The sequence below is a fragment of the Barbatula barbatula genome (assembly GCF_947034865.1).
Source record: "Barbatula barbatula genome assembly, chromosome: 15".
NCBI classification, from domain to species: domain Eukaryota; kingdom Metazoa; phylum Chordata; class Actinopteri; order Cypriniformes; family Nemacheilidae; genus Barbatula; species Barbatula barbatula.
The window spans coordinates 1100020-1114982 of record NC_136778.1 but is presented as its reverse complement, the minus strand read 5'-3'; the positions used below and the strand labels follow the sequence as shown (position 1 = coordinate 1114982).

Below are 14963 nucleotides of genomic sequence, written 5' to 3'. Positions count from 1 at the left end.
TTACAGTGCAATAGATGAGTTAATGCAGTTATTAAAGTTACAGTGCAGTAGATGAGTCAATGCGGTTATTGAAGTTACAATGAAATAGATGAGTAGATGCAGTTAATAGAGTTACAGTACAGTAGATTAGTTAATGCGGTTATTGAAGTTACAGTGCAATAGATGAGTAGATGCAGTTAATAGAGTTACAGTGCAGTAGATGAGTTAATGCGGTTATTGAAGTTACAGTGCAATAGATGAGTAGATGCAGTTAATAGAGTTACAGTGCAGTAGATGAGTTAATGCAGTTATTAAGTTACAGTGCAGAATACGAGTTAATGCAGTTAATAAGGTTACAGTGCAGTAGATTAGTTAATGCGGTTATTAAAGTTACAGTGCAGAATACTAGTTAATGCAGTTAATAAGGTTACAGTGCAGTAGATTAGTTAATGCGGTTATTAAAGTTACAGTGCAGAATACGAGTTAATGCAGTTAATAAGGTTACAGGGCAGTAGATGAGTTAATGCAGTTATTAAAGTTACAGTGCAGAATACGAGTTAATGCAGTTATTAAAGTTACAGTGCAATAGATGAGTAGATGCAGTTATTAAAGTTACAGTGCAGTAGATAAGTTAGTGCAGTTGGTGCTTTATTACCAGGATGCGTTGCATGAAAACAATTTCATTATTTATTATGATGCAAAATTTATTACAGTTATTTTATTACATTTATTAATTTAATTGCAAGTGAGGGTGAGAGTTGTAGATTTAGTTTCAGGGGATAGAATATACAGGTTTTTTTAAAGTATTTTTTTATGTATTTTATGACACAATTCTTTACAAAACACAATTTACAAAATCTTTCGTTTGGAGACTAAAGTGCAGAACATAGTTAAACACAGTTAAGGAGAACAAAATACAATAAAGAAAGTAAATACAAAAAATATAAAATAAATTAAGCGAAGGCTTAATTTCACATACATATATTGTCCTCAGTCTTCAAATATTCTTAAAATAAAGTTACATGGAAGTTTAACAAATTATAATGACAAATATTTTAATACATCTTCACATAGAGAGTAAATATTATCACTGGAATCTTTCAGGAGTTTCAAAGAAGCGAAGCGATCCCTAAATTCAAGTTTAAACACCACTAAGGAAGTATTTTTATTTTGCCATTTACATTAATGGATATGGTCTTTACCCATAATTGTTATGATATTGTAAATTCTAAAGAGTTATTTAGGAAGGTTTTCATTAACAAAAATAATTTATTCTAACTTTAATTGTGTAATTCTCTTCATTTTTATTTCCAAGCAATTCAGAATATACAGTTTGTACAGTATACATATATTTATGGAAAAAAAGAAAGCAGGTGCGTGTGCTCACCCAGGCCTGTGGGTGGCGGTAAGCGCGCAGTCTGGTTGTTTTGACTCTCGCAGAAGAAAACATCTCACGAGTCTCATGTGTGCGACGTGTGCGCAGTAACGTACAAGCCATGGAAAGAAAACACATGTCCGCATTTTCTATTTATCAGTCATTACCAGGGAAAACAACACCACCAGTGCAGGTTTGTATGTTCGATATGAAAATATATCATTTGTTTGCATGCGAAGCCTCTTAAAGGTATATCGCCCCTAAAATCAGTTAAAAAGTGACATGCAAATCAATACCATATTAAAGAATAAATGTTAAATATACGTCAAAAATAGTATTTGCAGTATAAATATATAGTGTAAAATATCTGTTATCTCTTCGTGGAACCATGGTATTCTTTGAGTACCGTGTAAATAGCATGAGAACAATATTGTCATCCCACTGCACGGTATTACCTCGATATAACGCTTCACTGTACGATATTTTTTGCACCATTTAAAATGACAAATGATGACTTGGAAATAAGCATCTTTTTTCTTTATCCTCTAATCATAACTGTTGTTGATCAGAGGTACGAGTTATAGTATGAGATGTGTCAAATGACCTAACAATCCCATTTATAAAATGAAATATTTGCAAAGGTTGCATCTATCATTTCTTCTAACTTTCTTTATGTAAGGCTCGGAAAACCTATCGTTTCATAGAGTCATGTGACCACGATAATATTCAGACAATTTTGCTATTGGGATAACACGATATCGATCATATTCTTACATCCCTAGTAAGTTTACTTTCTCTTTTGCAGGCTGTGTCCCCCCCAGCAAAGAAACCCAAAAAGAAAGAGAATGTCATCCATTCCAACAAGAAAACAAATAAACAGAAAAGAGTGAAAGCTGTGAAATCCAGCCATAAAGCTCAAAGCGAGGTGAGTGTCTGACTCTAATACACCAGTGTCAATGGAGATATTGAAGCTCATTTGTTTCATGTGTTTTTCCAGGAGTCCTGTGTGACCGAATGCAGGGAAGGATTCATCAATCCAGCTCTTGACATGCTTCTGACAGATCTAGCAAAGGTCAACAACAGTAGAGAGAGAGCCAATAGACTTTTCCAGTGGCTTATTCATCCAGTCCAAGCCAAAAACTTCTTCAGGTCTACATACACACACACACGCACAAATTTCTTTAATGAAAAAGATAATTTAGTATGTTTTCAAGTGATTTAGTTATACAAGGACACAGAATGGGTCCCTGTAAACCATGTTTATGTTATTACACACATGCCATCATCACTCAAATATTTTCCTAAACCATGTATGCAAGCACACACACACAGCTCACAACAGATGCTTGAAATAATTCAATTTTTATTGGGTATAAACATTCCTTCTCAAATTATAGGGACAACTGGGAGAGGAAACCGGTTTTAATCCAACGACAGAATCCAGACTATTACAAAGGACTCTTTTCAACGGCAGAGTTTGACCACATTTTAAGAAATGTAAGTCATTTCTGCTTCGTGTTTTGATCTGTGGTTTGTTTTGATGGACACAGATGAATGTCCAGTGGTATATGGTTGTCAGACGTAAAGGTTATGTGTTCAGGAACATGTTCAGTATGGAGTGAATATAGATGTGACGAGCTACACAAACGGGAAAAGAGAGACGCACAATCCTCCAGGAAGAGCTTTGCCCTATACAGTCTGGGACTTTTATGAGGTACAGAATCTGTCTAACCTGCTACAGTTTGCTGTATATTAAAGATGAAAATAATCTAACGTTCTTTACTGTTAGTCACATAGGAGATATATTGTTGTTGTGTCAACATTCCTGAAGTTGTAATTACATTACAATCATTCGATATGAATATGAAACGTGATGTTTTAGTGTTTCACAGATGTTGTTGTTTGTTTGTTGTCAGAGTGGTTGTTCAATCAGAATGCTCAATCCTCAATCTTTCTCCTCCACCGTATGGCAAGTGCTGTCTATTCTTCAGGAGAAGTTTGGCAGTATGGTGGGAGCAAACACGTATGTGACAATCATTTGGTAGCATCATTTAATCTGATTTCTTTGCTTTACGGAATTGATTTCTCATCGAAAAGGTTGTGTTCTGTTGCCATTGACTGTGGTTTTCAGATATCTGACGCCGCCGGGGACGCAGGGATTTGCTCCACACTACGATGACATTGAAGCGTTTGTAGTGCAACTGGAGGGTAAAAAACACTGGAGGGTTTACAACCCTCGGTGAGTTATATTCATTATATACTTTATTAAATCTCTTTGTGAGACAAATGAGATTAGGGACTGTAATAACTAGTAGCACCTCGTTTTCCATCCCACAGTTCTAAAGATGAAGTGTTGCCCCTGGTGTCCAGCCGTAAGTACACAATCTTTACATTCATACAAGGAGAATTTATTTGAGTATTATTTATGTCCTGTGTCCTTCTCTGTGTTGTTTTCTTCTTCAAGCTAATTTCAGTCAAGCAGAGATCGGGCAGCCCGTCATGGACGTGGTGCTAGAAGCGGGAGATCTGCTGTATTTTCCACGTGGTTTCATTCATCAGGGAAACTGTCTGCCCGATGCCCATTCACTGCACATCACCGTCTCCTCTTACCAGAGGAACAGCTGGGGAGATCTGCTGCTGAAGGTACAGCTCTCCACTTTCAGCTTCGTATGCACAAAATGCAGGTTTTCAAAGTGGCTGACAATATCTCCACTCTCTTACTAAAGAATTAAAATATTGAAATGAAGTATCTTTCTCGGAAACAATAATGTCCAGGACGGTTCTTTGTGAGATTTACTTCAGAAGTGTGCATTTATTTGATGAGCAGTTGATGCCGGCATCCATGGAGGTCGCTATGGAGGAAGATGTTGAGTTCAGGAGGGGGTTACCGCTCGATTATCTCCAGTACATGGGAGTTCAGCACTCTGAAAAGGTATTTGTCATTGTTTGATGGTATTTGTGTTCGTACTTATCTCCTGCTGTTCCGTGTCCACCGCGTTAAACTGAAGTTGTTGATGCCTGCAAACAGGATGATCCACGGCGAGATAAATTCATGGCACACGTTCAGGGTCTGATGAAGAAACTGGCTCATTTTGCACCGATAGATGCAGCTGTGGACCAGAAGGCCAGAGATTTCTTGCATGACTGTCTTCCTCCTATGCTGACCGCAGGTCAGTTCCACACAAACAATCCAGGGCCCGTATGTATAAAACTTCTCAAAAGGCTCTTAAGAATAGTCTTCTTAACTTACAACACTTAAGTCAGAATTTAAGGACCACAATGATTTAAACACAAAATGGCCGCCCTTGACCCCTGAATCAGCCAATAGGGAGCCTGCAAGGGTGAAGTCATAGCAGCATGGCACCATTTATTCATGAATGAATTAAGACATTACCTAATGGTTAGTGTGTTGGTCTTGTGATCAGAAGGTTGCTGGTTCTAATCTCAGTGCCAGCAGGTGATGACTGAAGGGCCCTTGAGCAAGACACCTTACCCCTGATTGCTCTGCAGTAATGTGCCACTGTATAAAACTACTTGTAAGTCACTTTGGATAAAAAAAAGCGTCTGCCAAATGAATAAATGTAAATGTAAAATAAACCAAACTGTAGTCATTGGGCAAGTACATAACAATTTGAAAACTTTCTGCCTACCTTCCCCTGATTTACAACGGTTAGCTTATAATAGTGATTGATATATTGAGCTGTACAATTTACATTTAGGCATTTGGCAGACGCTTTTATCCAAAGCAACTTACATTGCATTATACGATACATTTTACATAGTTATCTGTAATCCCCTGGGATACAACCCACAACCATGCGTTGTTAACCACTGAGCTACAGGAAAGCTTTATGAAACATGTAGGGGGACCTTTAACATTGGTTGACCTTAACCGATATGAAGATCAATTTGACATTTTGTCTTCATATCATTCAACATATTGTTTCTTTGTTGTTAAGTCCATGGTTTCTGCCTCTGTACTGGAATCGTGTTACTCTTAACTAGGTTAGGAGACCTCTTCAGCTTATTCTTATTCTTAAATAAATAAGAAGCTGATAACTAGTCTTAACACTTATGAACCTTTATGCATCACTCTTATTCCTAATTGTAAGAAAAAAAAGAGTAAAATTACATCATTCTTAGAATTTCGACACACGTAAAAGTAAAATTGGACTGAGTGGCTCTATACATACGGGCCCGGAGTTAAATCAACTACAGTATTATAATAAAGAGACAGTGAAGGTAAAAAGAATTGTGTTTGTGTGTTATTTGCTTTATTAGGGTAGAAATCCAGGGATGTGTGGTTGGCCCTGAATATCATGTCAAATGTTGTTGTTGGTGTTTTGTAGAGGAACAGGCCAGCAGTGTGTACGGTGCTCCTGCCCGATGGAGAGATGGAGAGGCTCTTGATGTGGCTGTTCAGATTAAGGGTCAAACTCAAATCAGACTCGTGCGTGCCGGAGCTGCCAGGTAACAGTCAGATCCTTCCTCTATTGTTTTCTACTGCAGCACAGTACAACATTTGTATTCTGTATACATTGAATATAAATTGCGCATATTTAGTGTATTTGTAAATGTTGATGTCTTTATTATATTAAGTGTTTGTAGATTTGTATGATAATGGGGTTTTGTTGGAATAAACCATTTTGTTTTATGATTTTTGTCTCTACAGGTTGTGCAGTGATCGGGACAATGTGTTGCTTTGTTACACTACAGAGAACTCTAGAGTTTACCATAAAGAAGAACCCAAGAGTTTCAAGATACAAGCAGAGGTGAATGTAAACTTCTTGAATGACTTGATTACTTTTATGTTTTTTGAACACCTGACTGATTTATTTTGTATGTCAGCACATAGATGCTGTGGAACGTCTGATTCATTCATATCCCAAGTTCATTACTGTGGCCAGTTTACCATGCGACACAGCGGCAGCAAAGGTACTACATAGATAAATAATTTTTAAACTGGAAAACTTTTAATACAATCATTTATTATGATCAGTTTGGAAGACTTGTTTTATTTTTTACAGGCATCACTGGCCGAGCTGCTCTTTGAGAAAGGACTGATTCACACTGCCAAACCTTTGACTGCTGAATAAAAATATTGTTCTGTATCATACCGTTGTTATTTGTTCGGGACCAGTATTCACAAAACATTTGATATTAACATAGCTCTCCTAAATAGCAGTAAAAAATGTTAGTTAAGAGTTTCCACCTAAAACCTATTCACAATGCTGCTGAGAGCAACTTTTACTAAGGAACAGAATTAAATCTTATGCTAAGTGTTACAGCCATTTTGGGACTGTTGGGAGTTGTTCTCAGTGATTCAGGAGTCCTCTTCACTTCTCATAAGTCTCACAGCTAGTTTTAGTAGTAAAACGCTTTGAAATACTCAAAATAGCACAAAATGTTGGGAGTCCTAAAACTAGGATTGACACGCCTGTTATTTTCATTTTAGGAGAGTTCCTCCTAAATCAGCAAGTTAGTAGCTGCTTTTAGCCTTAAGACGTTTTGTGAATACGGGCCCTGATCCTTAAAGATCTTAATGTACGTTTGTACAGAAAAATATGAATTCCTTCGCAATGATAAGATTCTCTCAGTTTATTCATTTAAATACTAAAAGAAGTAGATTTGGATATTGATCAGTTAAAGGAGGAATGTTAAACTACACTAACTCCCTAAATATTGTTTGTATTGGTTGCAGCAAAGGAAGAAATGAGCGATGTGGTGCGTTGATTATGATGTTTTATTGATGCTGTAATCAACATGTAATGAATGGCAGAGCATCTGTAAATAAAAACCACAAGGAATTCGAGAACTAAATGCAAAATTTATTGTGCCATCATGCTTGGAATCAGAGACACAGTGGCTGAACAGACAGTACACACATATTGACAATTTAGGGGTCAGAGGGTCAAATAAATATTACTGCAGGGCAATCTCACTTCCAGGTGTACTGCTCGCCCGTTTTCAGTTCCCTGAAATCCCAAAGGTATGCATTAGGAAATATCATTAACTAAGATGTACCTTCAATTAAACATCTTTGTGTGACGTATAGAGTCAGGTCACCTGCTGTATAAAGCACTTTTATTTCTGAATGATGTGAGTTTCTGATCGTTCCATCTGTCCAGATAAATGCCGACAACAAAACCCAGTGGAACCAAAATATTGACCCAATGTTCACGGATCGCTGCTGCAAAGTTCACCATGATGCCTGTTAGACAAGAAAAGATCCTTTTGATTGACAGTAAGGTATTTTTTATTAAAACAGAAGTAAATTAGATCAATTAAGTAAAGCCTCAAGGCAACTAAACACACTTCTGTGACATGCCTAGTTCATTTTATGCTTCTGCTGTTTGACAAATTAACCTTTGAAATTAAAGTTAATCCAAATAATCTCTCGATAATCTGAGGTCATACAAATGGCATGTATAACAGAAGAAGAGAGAAATGCTGTTTCAAATTCATTATGGAGTCGCTCCAAACATACTGTACACCACCAGACCTGACCTGAATACTTTACGTCATCAAGTCTAAAGCAAAACAGATTGCAATATGAACGATTATATTAAAAACGTGTTTTGTTGGTCTGAAGGTGACTGACTGTATTGGGCCCAAAATTATATCTGCTACTTTGCTCTTGAAAACACGAGACTTCACTTTATTATCCATAAAAATCCCTTTACAAACATATATTTAACCTAAATGGTCCCTAATGCGCGTTATAATGTCTGTGTGAATGGAATAAATGTGCATTTTAATCAGACTTACCGTCTGTCTCCTCTGTGTTATTAGCACAGCAGCATTAGCATTAGCATCAGGGGTTGGAGGGCACTGGACGAACCCAACTATCAACCCTCGGGGGAGAACTGAAATTCAAAACGAATGTCATATATATATATATATTTTAAAAGGTAGTGTGATTGACTTAAATGTCTAAACTAAATTAAAACTGGGGATGTATTTATTTATCAGTTTTACCACATCATATTGCCACTTTAAATCAAAAACAGTGTGTTTATATTTATTTGTTGCTGCGCCGACCGATCAATGTATGACATCAGCATTCCTGCAAAAACGACGTGGAAAGAAAAACTCGTATTAAACGATAAAAAGGGTTAATATGCGTTTACTACAATAAAACCAACATTATTGTTATTATTCATTTTGCTAGGTTTTAAAACATCCCTATAGTCGGTGAGTGGAAGAGTCCGGTGGTGTGACGTCAGCAGCAATGGCGCCGGTCTCATGCTGCAAGTTTCCAGTGTAATGATGAGTTAAAGATGATTTTTCATCGTTTACAGCATTTTATCCTTCACGAACAGTCCGGAAAAGAAAAGTGACACAACGAGATACGGGTACGAAGAGTTTTATTCAAACATGTTTCGTCCTTTTATAAATATGTGGCCTTATTCTGCACTGCTTGTGTTGAATGAGTGTGATGAGGAGAGAACTGAATCATTCTTAAATTAAGATTAAACGCATATTATCATTAAATCACGGAGATGAGAGCTCATAATACTTAAGTCTGCATGGTGTGTTTTGAATGTAATGAATGAGGAGAAGTGTTTCATGTTTCTTTACAGATGTTTAGTGATCATTCTTGTTAAAATGATTATTTCGTGCAAATAAATCCCACATTAAAAAATAGTATTAACTTAAGTGTAGATAACACCGCAGAATATTATAGGACACATTAAAGGTTAAGTGATTACTACGGTATACTACAGTTCTCTATATGAAATACTACAGAATCTTCACCCTCACTGTAAATAATTGGGGGAATTTAGGAAACATCTGGACATGTTTTGGTCATCTTGATGTCAATACGTGTCCCAGTAGATCTGAATTCTCACAGCAGATGATTTTCTGTTTTCCTTTGTCTAGTGTATGTGTCTACCACAACATATCGGGAGGAAAAAACATAATTAAATGTCAGAATGTCATCTTCATGTTAAAACGTGCTGTTGTGTGTTATATTCTTCCTCGCAGCGTGACCGTCGGAATTCAGAATGACGTCCATCATCAAACTGACGGCTCTGTCCGGCGTACAGGAGGAATCCGCTCTGTGTTATCTGTTACAGGTGGACGAGTTTCGTTTCCTGCTGGACTGCGGCTGGGATGAGAGTTTCTCCATGGACATCATAGATTCCCTGAAGAGGTACGAGATGATCCGAGCATCTTTGACCTTTTTCCGTGTGTCATGTGTTTGATTTGTTTTGTTCTGTCTCTCTCAGATATGTGCATCAGGTGGACGCGGTGCTGCTCTCTCACCCCGATCAGCTTCACCTGGGCGCTTTGCCGTACGCTGTGGGTAAACTGGGACTCAACTGCACCATCTACGCCACAATCCCTGTCTACAAGATGGGCCAGATGTTCATGTACGATCTCTATCAGGTGAGAAAGATCTTTACAGGTTCATTGGTAACTTGGTGAACGGCACTAACAATTACAGCAATTTTAGATGTTTATGGACAAAATGTTAATGGCTTGTTCAATGTCGCAGTCCCGTCACAACACTGAAGATTTTAGCCTCTTCACCCTGGATGATGTAGATTCAGCATTTGACAAAATCCAGCAGTTGAAATACTCGCAGATCATCAACCTAAAAGGTAAGCCGCGTATTATGACTAGATACAATTCTCTGTTGTGATATGTTTGTTTTGGAGTTTAATTGTGATTTTCAATCGAACAGGCAAAGGTCATGGTCTGTCCATCACCCCGCTGCCTGCCGGTCACATGATCGGTGGCACTATCTGGAAAATCGTGAAAGACGGAGAGGAGGAGATTGTGTATGCTGTGGATTTCAACCACAAGAGGGAGATGTGAGTAGGAAAAATGTAAATAGATGTGCATTGTGCATAGATCAAAAATCATATAAAAAGTACAATTCTCTCAAAAATGGTGTCGCTGTTGTGTTTGATGTCAGTCATCTGAACGGTTGCTCACTGGAGACAATCAGCAGGCCGTCTCTCCTGATCACCGACTCCTTCAACGTCACATACGTGCAGCCTCGCAGGAAACAGCGCGACGAGCAACTGCTCAGTAAGAGAAAAACTAAATTTAAAGGTTTAATGATGCAGATGACTTTTCTCATCTGATTATCCAGCCAATGACAAGTGAGGGGTTTTGCTTCATTTGCATGTGTGTGTATACATATCATCTTCAGCTAATGTCTTGGAGACGCTCCGCGGCGACGGGAACGTGTTGATCGCTGTGGACACCGCGGGGAGGGTGCTTGAGCTCGCACAGCTTCTGGATCAGATCTGGAGGACCAAAGACGCAGGGTTGGGCGTCTACTCGCTCGCCCTGCTCAATAACGTCAGCTACAATGTGGTGGAGTTCTCAAAGTCACAGGTGACTTGTGATTTGATTTATAACTCACAATAGCTTCAGCCAGAAGCCACATTATCATTTACTTTGCTTCTCACGTCCTCTGACAGGTGGAGTGGATGAGCGATAAACTCATGCGATGCTTCGAGGACAAACGAAACAACCCTTTCCAGTTCCGTCACCTCTCCCTCTGCCACAGTCTGGCAGATCTGTCCCGCGTGCCGAGCCCGAAGGTGGTTCTGTGCAGCCAGCCTGACCTGGAGTCCGGTTTCTCACGAGAGCTCTTCATTCAGTGGTGCCAGGACGCGAAAAACTCTGTGATCCTCACGTACAGGACCACGCCGGGAACTCTGGGACGCTACCTCATCGATAACCCTGGAGAGAAGAGAATTGAGCTGGAGGTCAGAAGGAAGATATGAGACGAGGCAGCGTTCATCTTCGTTGCCAAATACTTGAGAATTGTGATGTTAAACAAAGTTTTCTATTTGTTTTATAACTAAACCAGATAAGAAAACGCTGCAGACTGGAGGGTCGTGAATTGGAGGAGTACGTGGAAAAAGAAAAGATGAAGAAAGAAGCTGCCAAGAAACTGGAGCAGGCGAAAGAGTGAGTGACAATGTGTTAGCTTTATATACAATACTGTGGGACTTTCATTAGCGATGCTATTTTCTTTTGACAAATCTGATTTAATAAATTATTCTTTTTTTGTCAGAAAAGAACACATATTGTAAGAATGTATACAATTAACATCGTTTTGTTTACTGCTGTCTGGATCTTGGCGATATAACATTCTAGTTGGGATGTAGTAGTAGTTGGGATGCCTATTTTGGATGGCGTCACGTTAAATGTAAGGATTACTAACTGCGTAGCATTGATGTTCAGGGAGGATCTGGACTCGAGCGATGAAAGCGATTTGGACGATGACATGGAACAGCCTGCCGTAGTGAAGACCATCCATCACGATCTGATGATGAAAGGAGAGGGAGGCAGGAAGGGCAGCTTCTTCAAACAAGCCAAAAAATCCTACCCCATGTTTCCCACACATGAGGAGAGGATTAAATGGGACGAGTATGGGGAAATTATCAGGTGAATGTCCAAAACAAAAATGTTTTCCTGTACAGTACTGTGGTGGTACCTATACTATGGTAAGAATACTATAGTATTATATCTGAACAGATATAGAAATACTGTGGAACTTTATGTGAGAGTCGGTTTCAGTGTACAGAAGGATTTGATGCTGATATTGGTTTCCCATAATTTATTTTAATTCTGTCATCATTTACTCACCCTGTTGTAATTTCAAACCTGTATGACTTTCTTTCTTCTGCAGAACACAAAAGAAGATGTTTTGAAGAATGTTGATAACCAAAAAGCGTTGATCCCCATTGACCTCTATTGTATGGATGCAAAACCAATGCAAGTCAATGGGGACCAACGGCTTTCTGTAACCAACATTCTTCTAAATATCTTCTTCTGTGTTCAGCAGTAGAATCAAACTCATACGGGTTTGAAATGACAACAGGTTGAGTAAATGATGAAAGAATTTTCATTTTGAAGGTGAAGTATTCCTTTAAGGACCGCTATTGTCTTTTTGCCTAAAATAACCTTTCATGTCATGTTTGAGTAATCTGTGACTTTTGACTCCAGGCCGGAGGAGTTTCTGGTTCCTGAACTTCAAGCCACTGAAGACGAGAAGAGCAAACTGGAGTTTGGATTGACCAACGGAGACGAGCCGATGGAGCAAGACCTGTCCGACGTGCCCACCAAATGCACCAGCATCACACAAACATTAGACATCAGGTGAGAACCTCGTAGGTCATAAATCCCTCAAGCCCTCCCCAATATGGTGGTACTGTGATATACAGTTCTGCGAACAATGCGAAATCTGCGTGTGTTTCTGATATAACCCCTCGTAAAACAAAAAAGGCTACAACTGGAACAGTCGCAGGTTTAAAAAAGAGACTATTCAGGGATTAAATGTAGTTTTGGATAAAAGCATAAATGTGAAGGATCATATTCTGTTTTGACCCTCAGAGCTCGAGTCACATACATCGACTACGAGGGCCGATCTGACGGCGACTCCATTAAGAAGATTATAAACCAGATGAAACCCCGACAGCTGATCATCGTTCACGGTCCACCTGAGGCAAGTCAGGATCTGGCTGATTCCTGTAAGGCCTTCAGTGGAAAAGACATCAAAATTTACACCCCCAAACTTCAAGAGACTGTGGACGCCACTAGCGAAACACACATTTACCAGGTGACGCTTCCCTCTTCTCTCTTTGGAAGCAGTTGGTTTTCTAGCGATGTTTGTAAACGTGTTGTTTTGTTCATGTGTTGCACAGGTGAGGCTGAAGGACGCGTTGGTCAGCTCTCTGCAGTTCTGTAGAGCTAAAGACACAGAGCTGGCCTGGATCGACGGTGTCCTGGACATGCGTGTGGAGAAAGTGGACACGGGGGTTGTCGTGGAGGTCGGGGAAGTGAAGGAGGAAGGGGAGGACGGAGATCCGGCCATGGACGTGACGACGTCAGACCTGACGACTGAACCCAGTAGCGTGGCTAACCAGCGCGCCTTGAAGACCCTGTTCGGAGAGGACGAGCGAGAGATCTCAGAGGAGAACGATGTCATACCCACACTGGAACCCCTGCCTGTACAAGAAGTGAGGGAGAGAGATAAAAACATCACACTACTAGCTTCATCCTCATCGTGTGTTCTTTTTAACATCGTGGTGTTGTTTTCTTACAGGTGTCCGGTCATCAGTCTGTGTTCATCAATGAACCGCGGCTGTCGGACTTTAAACAGGTTCTTCTGCGTGAAGGGATCCAGGCGGAGTTTGTGGGAGGAGTTCTGGTGTGTAATAATATGGTGGCCGTGAGGAGAGTAAGTAACTTGAGATTACAGCATCTATAAAGAATTTTTGCAAAGTTTCTGTTATGATGCTCAAGTTTGGCTGAATTGTACACACAGAACTTGTTCTAGCATTCTGTCAAGGGCTTTAACAGACCAAAGCTGATCCCAGACCTGTCTTTACACAACATCTGTCATCTTAATTGCTTCGAATTTAGAACAAAATCTATTTTATTGTCATTGTTTTCTTTCCCTCTCTCTCTTTCAGACGGAGGCTGGTCGTATCTGTCTAGAGGGATGTCACTGTGATGATTATTACAGGATTCGTCAGCTGTTGTACGAGCAGTACGCCGTCATTTAGTTCCTCCCATTCTCATCTGGACTCCAGCTTTTCATTTTTTTCATTTTGTTGCTTTGTTTTGTGTATATTTGATTGTTTTCCCATGTAATGAGGCCTGTCCGGACTGTAGATTTTGTTCAGAACTGCTCAACGCCAAGAAATGATTTTTCACACTTTTGTTGGTTCACTGATAAATTCCTGTTTTCGTAACAGAACGTGTGTCAGTGTGGGTTTGTGCGTTTACATGCAGACTTCTATCTCTGCGCTGTCATATACAGAGCGTACATACGTGTGTTATGAATTTCACAGTTCGTCATCCAATGATATTATTATGTAATGTCGGCGTGATCAGCACCATACTCCACCAGTTCAGTGAAATCTTTCAAAGACGATGTTTGCAACCTATATTAATAATTATAACTTGTAAATAAATACTAGACAAAAAAAATTACTGAATTGTGGAACCCAAAAAGGGATTTATTTTGAGAAATGTCCCAGTGGTTTAGTGTTCATACAATGGAAGTCATTTGATTATCAACATTCATCAAAATATATTCTGTTGTGTTCTGAAGGAGGAAGAAACTCATACAGGTTTGTAGTGACATGAGGGTAAAACGTGACACAAAATATTTCCTATTTTTCCTTCTCATATATTCTTCGTACACTCTTAAAATGAAGTTGCTTAAAAGGTTGTTCACAGCGTTGCCATATATGAATCTACACCCCCTGACTGACACCTGACCATTAAATAACCAGTTCATGAGGCCAGCTAACCACGGCGTATTTTCAATAAGATATCTTATAAGCGGTATAGAAATGGATGAATAGGCTTTTGTTTATTTACAAGCAAGCAGTTGGCAGATGCTTTAAGTATCTTACATTTTCACTTTAAGATTTCATTTTAAAAGATTTATGATGTTTATCAAAGCTGTTATTATTGTATGTGACCCTGGACAACAAAAATATTGATATTTTTACATCATCTGAAAGTTTAATAAATACGCTTGCAATTGATGTTTGGTTTGTTAGAATAGTTGGCAGAGAAACGACATTTATAACTGAGGAAGAATCGGGTTTGTTGCTGTAATGAT

The 14963-nt window shown here is 39.1% G+C and overlaps 3 protein-coding genes across 4 annotated transcripts; 2 read left to right on the top strand and 1 right to left on the bottom strand.

The window, feature by feature from the left end:
- The first annotated feature begins 1398 nt into the window (after nucleotides 1-1398).
- On the top strand, nucleotides 1399-7177 carry riox1 (ribosomal oxygenase 1). 2 transcript variants are annotated; one of them, XM_079474637.1, is made up of 15 exons: nucleotides 1399-1547; nucleotides 2160-2279; nucleotides 2352-2503; nucleotides 2752-2851; nucleotides 2955-3068; nucleotides 3271-3377; nucleotides 3486-3593; nucleotides 3692-3726; nucleotides 3819-3997; nucleotides 4182-4286; nucleotides 4383-4524; nucleotides 5704-5824; nucleotides 6027-6126; nucleotides 6203-6289; nucleotides 6382-7177. In XM_079474637.1, exons 1-15 carry the CDS (start codon nucleotides 1476-1478, stop codon nucleotides 6448-6450), a joined length of 1611 nt encoding a protein of 536 aa, XP_079330763.1. In that variant the 5' UTR covers nucleotides 1399-1475; the 3' UTR covers nucleotides 6451-7177. The 2 variants fall into 2 exon arrangements, 1 of the variants encoding a protein (XP_079330763.1); XR_013787656.1 differs by having other exon boundaries at nucleotides 1415-1547; nucleotides 6210-6289.
- Nucleotides 7166-8197, bottom strand: ndufb1 (NADH:ubiquinone oxidoreductase subunit B1). The gene is made up of 3 exons (XM_079474638.1): nucleotides 8123-8197; nucleotides 7421-7565; nucleotides 7166-7329 (listed from the first exon to the last, which is right to left on the bottom strand). The coding sequence occupies exons 2-3, from the start codon at nucleotides 7558-7560 to the stop codon at nucleotides 7293-7295; spliced, it is 177 nt and encodes a 58-aa protein (XP_079330764.1). The 5' UTR covers nucleotides 7561-7565; nucleotides 8123-8197; the 3' UTR covers nucleotides 7166-7292.
- Nucleotides 8198-8538: 341 nt separating this feature from the next.
- On the top strand, nucleotides 8539-14885 carry cpsf2 (cleavage and polyadenylation specific factor 2). Its single transcript, XM_079474194.1, has 15 exons — nucleotides 8539-8709; nucleotides 9344-9512; nucleotides 9589-9748; nucleotides 9858-9963; nucleotides 10047-10176; nucleotides 10281-10396; nucleotides 10521-10708; nucleotides 10795-11085; nucleotides 11190-11290; nucleotides 11567-11770; nucleotides 12332-12484; nucleotides 12719-12944; nucleotides 13030-13344; nucleotides 13431-13565; nucleotides 13801-14885. The coding sequence occupies exons 2-15, from the start codon at nucleotides 9364-9366 to the stop codon at nucleotides 13891-13893; spliced, it is 2367 nt and encodes a 788-aa protein (XP_079330320.1). The 5' UTR covers nucleotides 8539-8709; nucleotides 9344-9363; the 3' UTR covers nucleotides 13894-14885.
- Nucleotides 14886-14963: the final 78 nt, after the last annotated feature.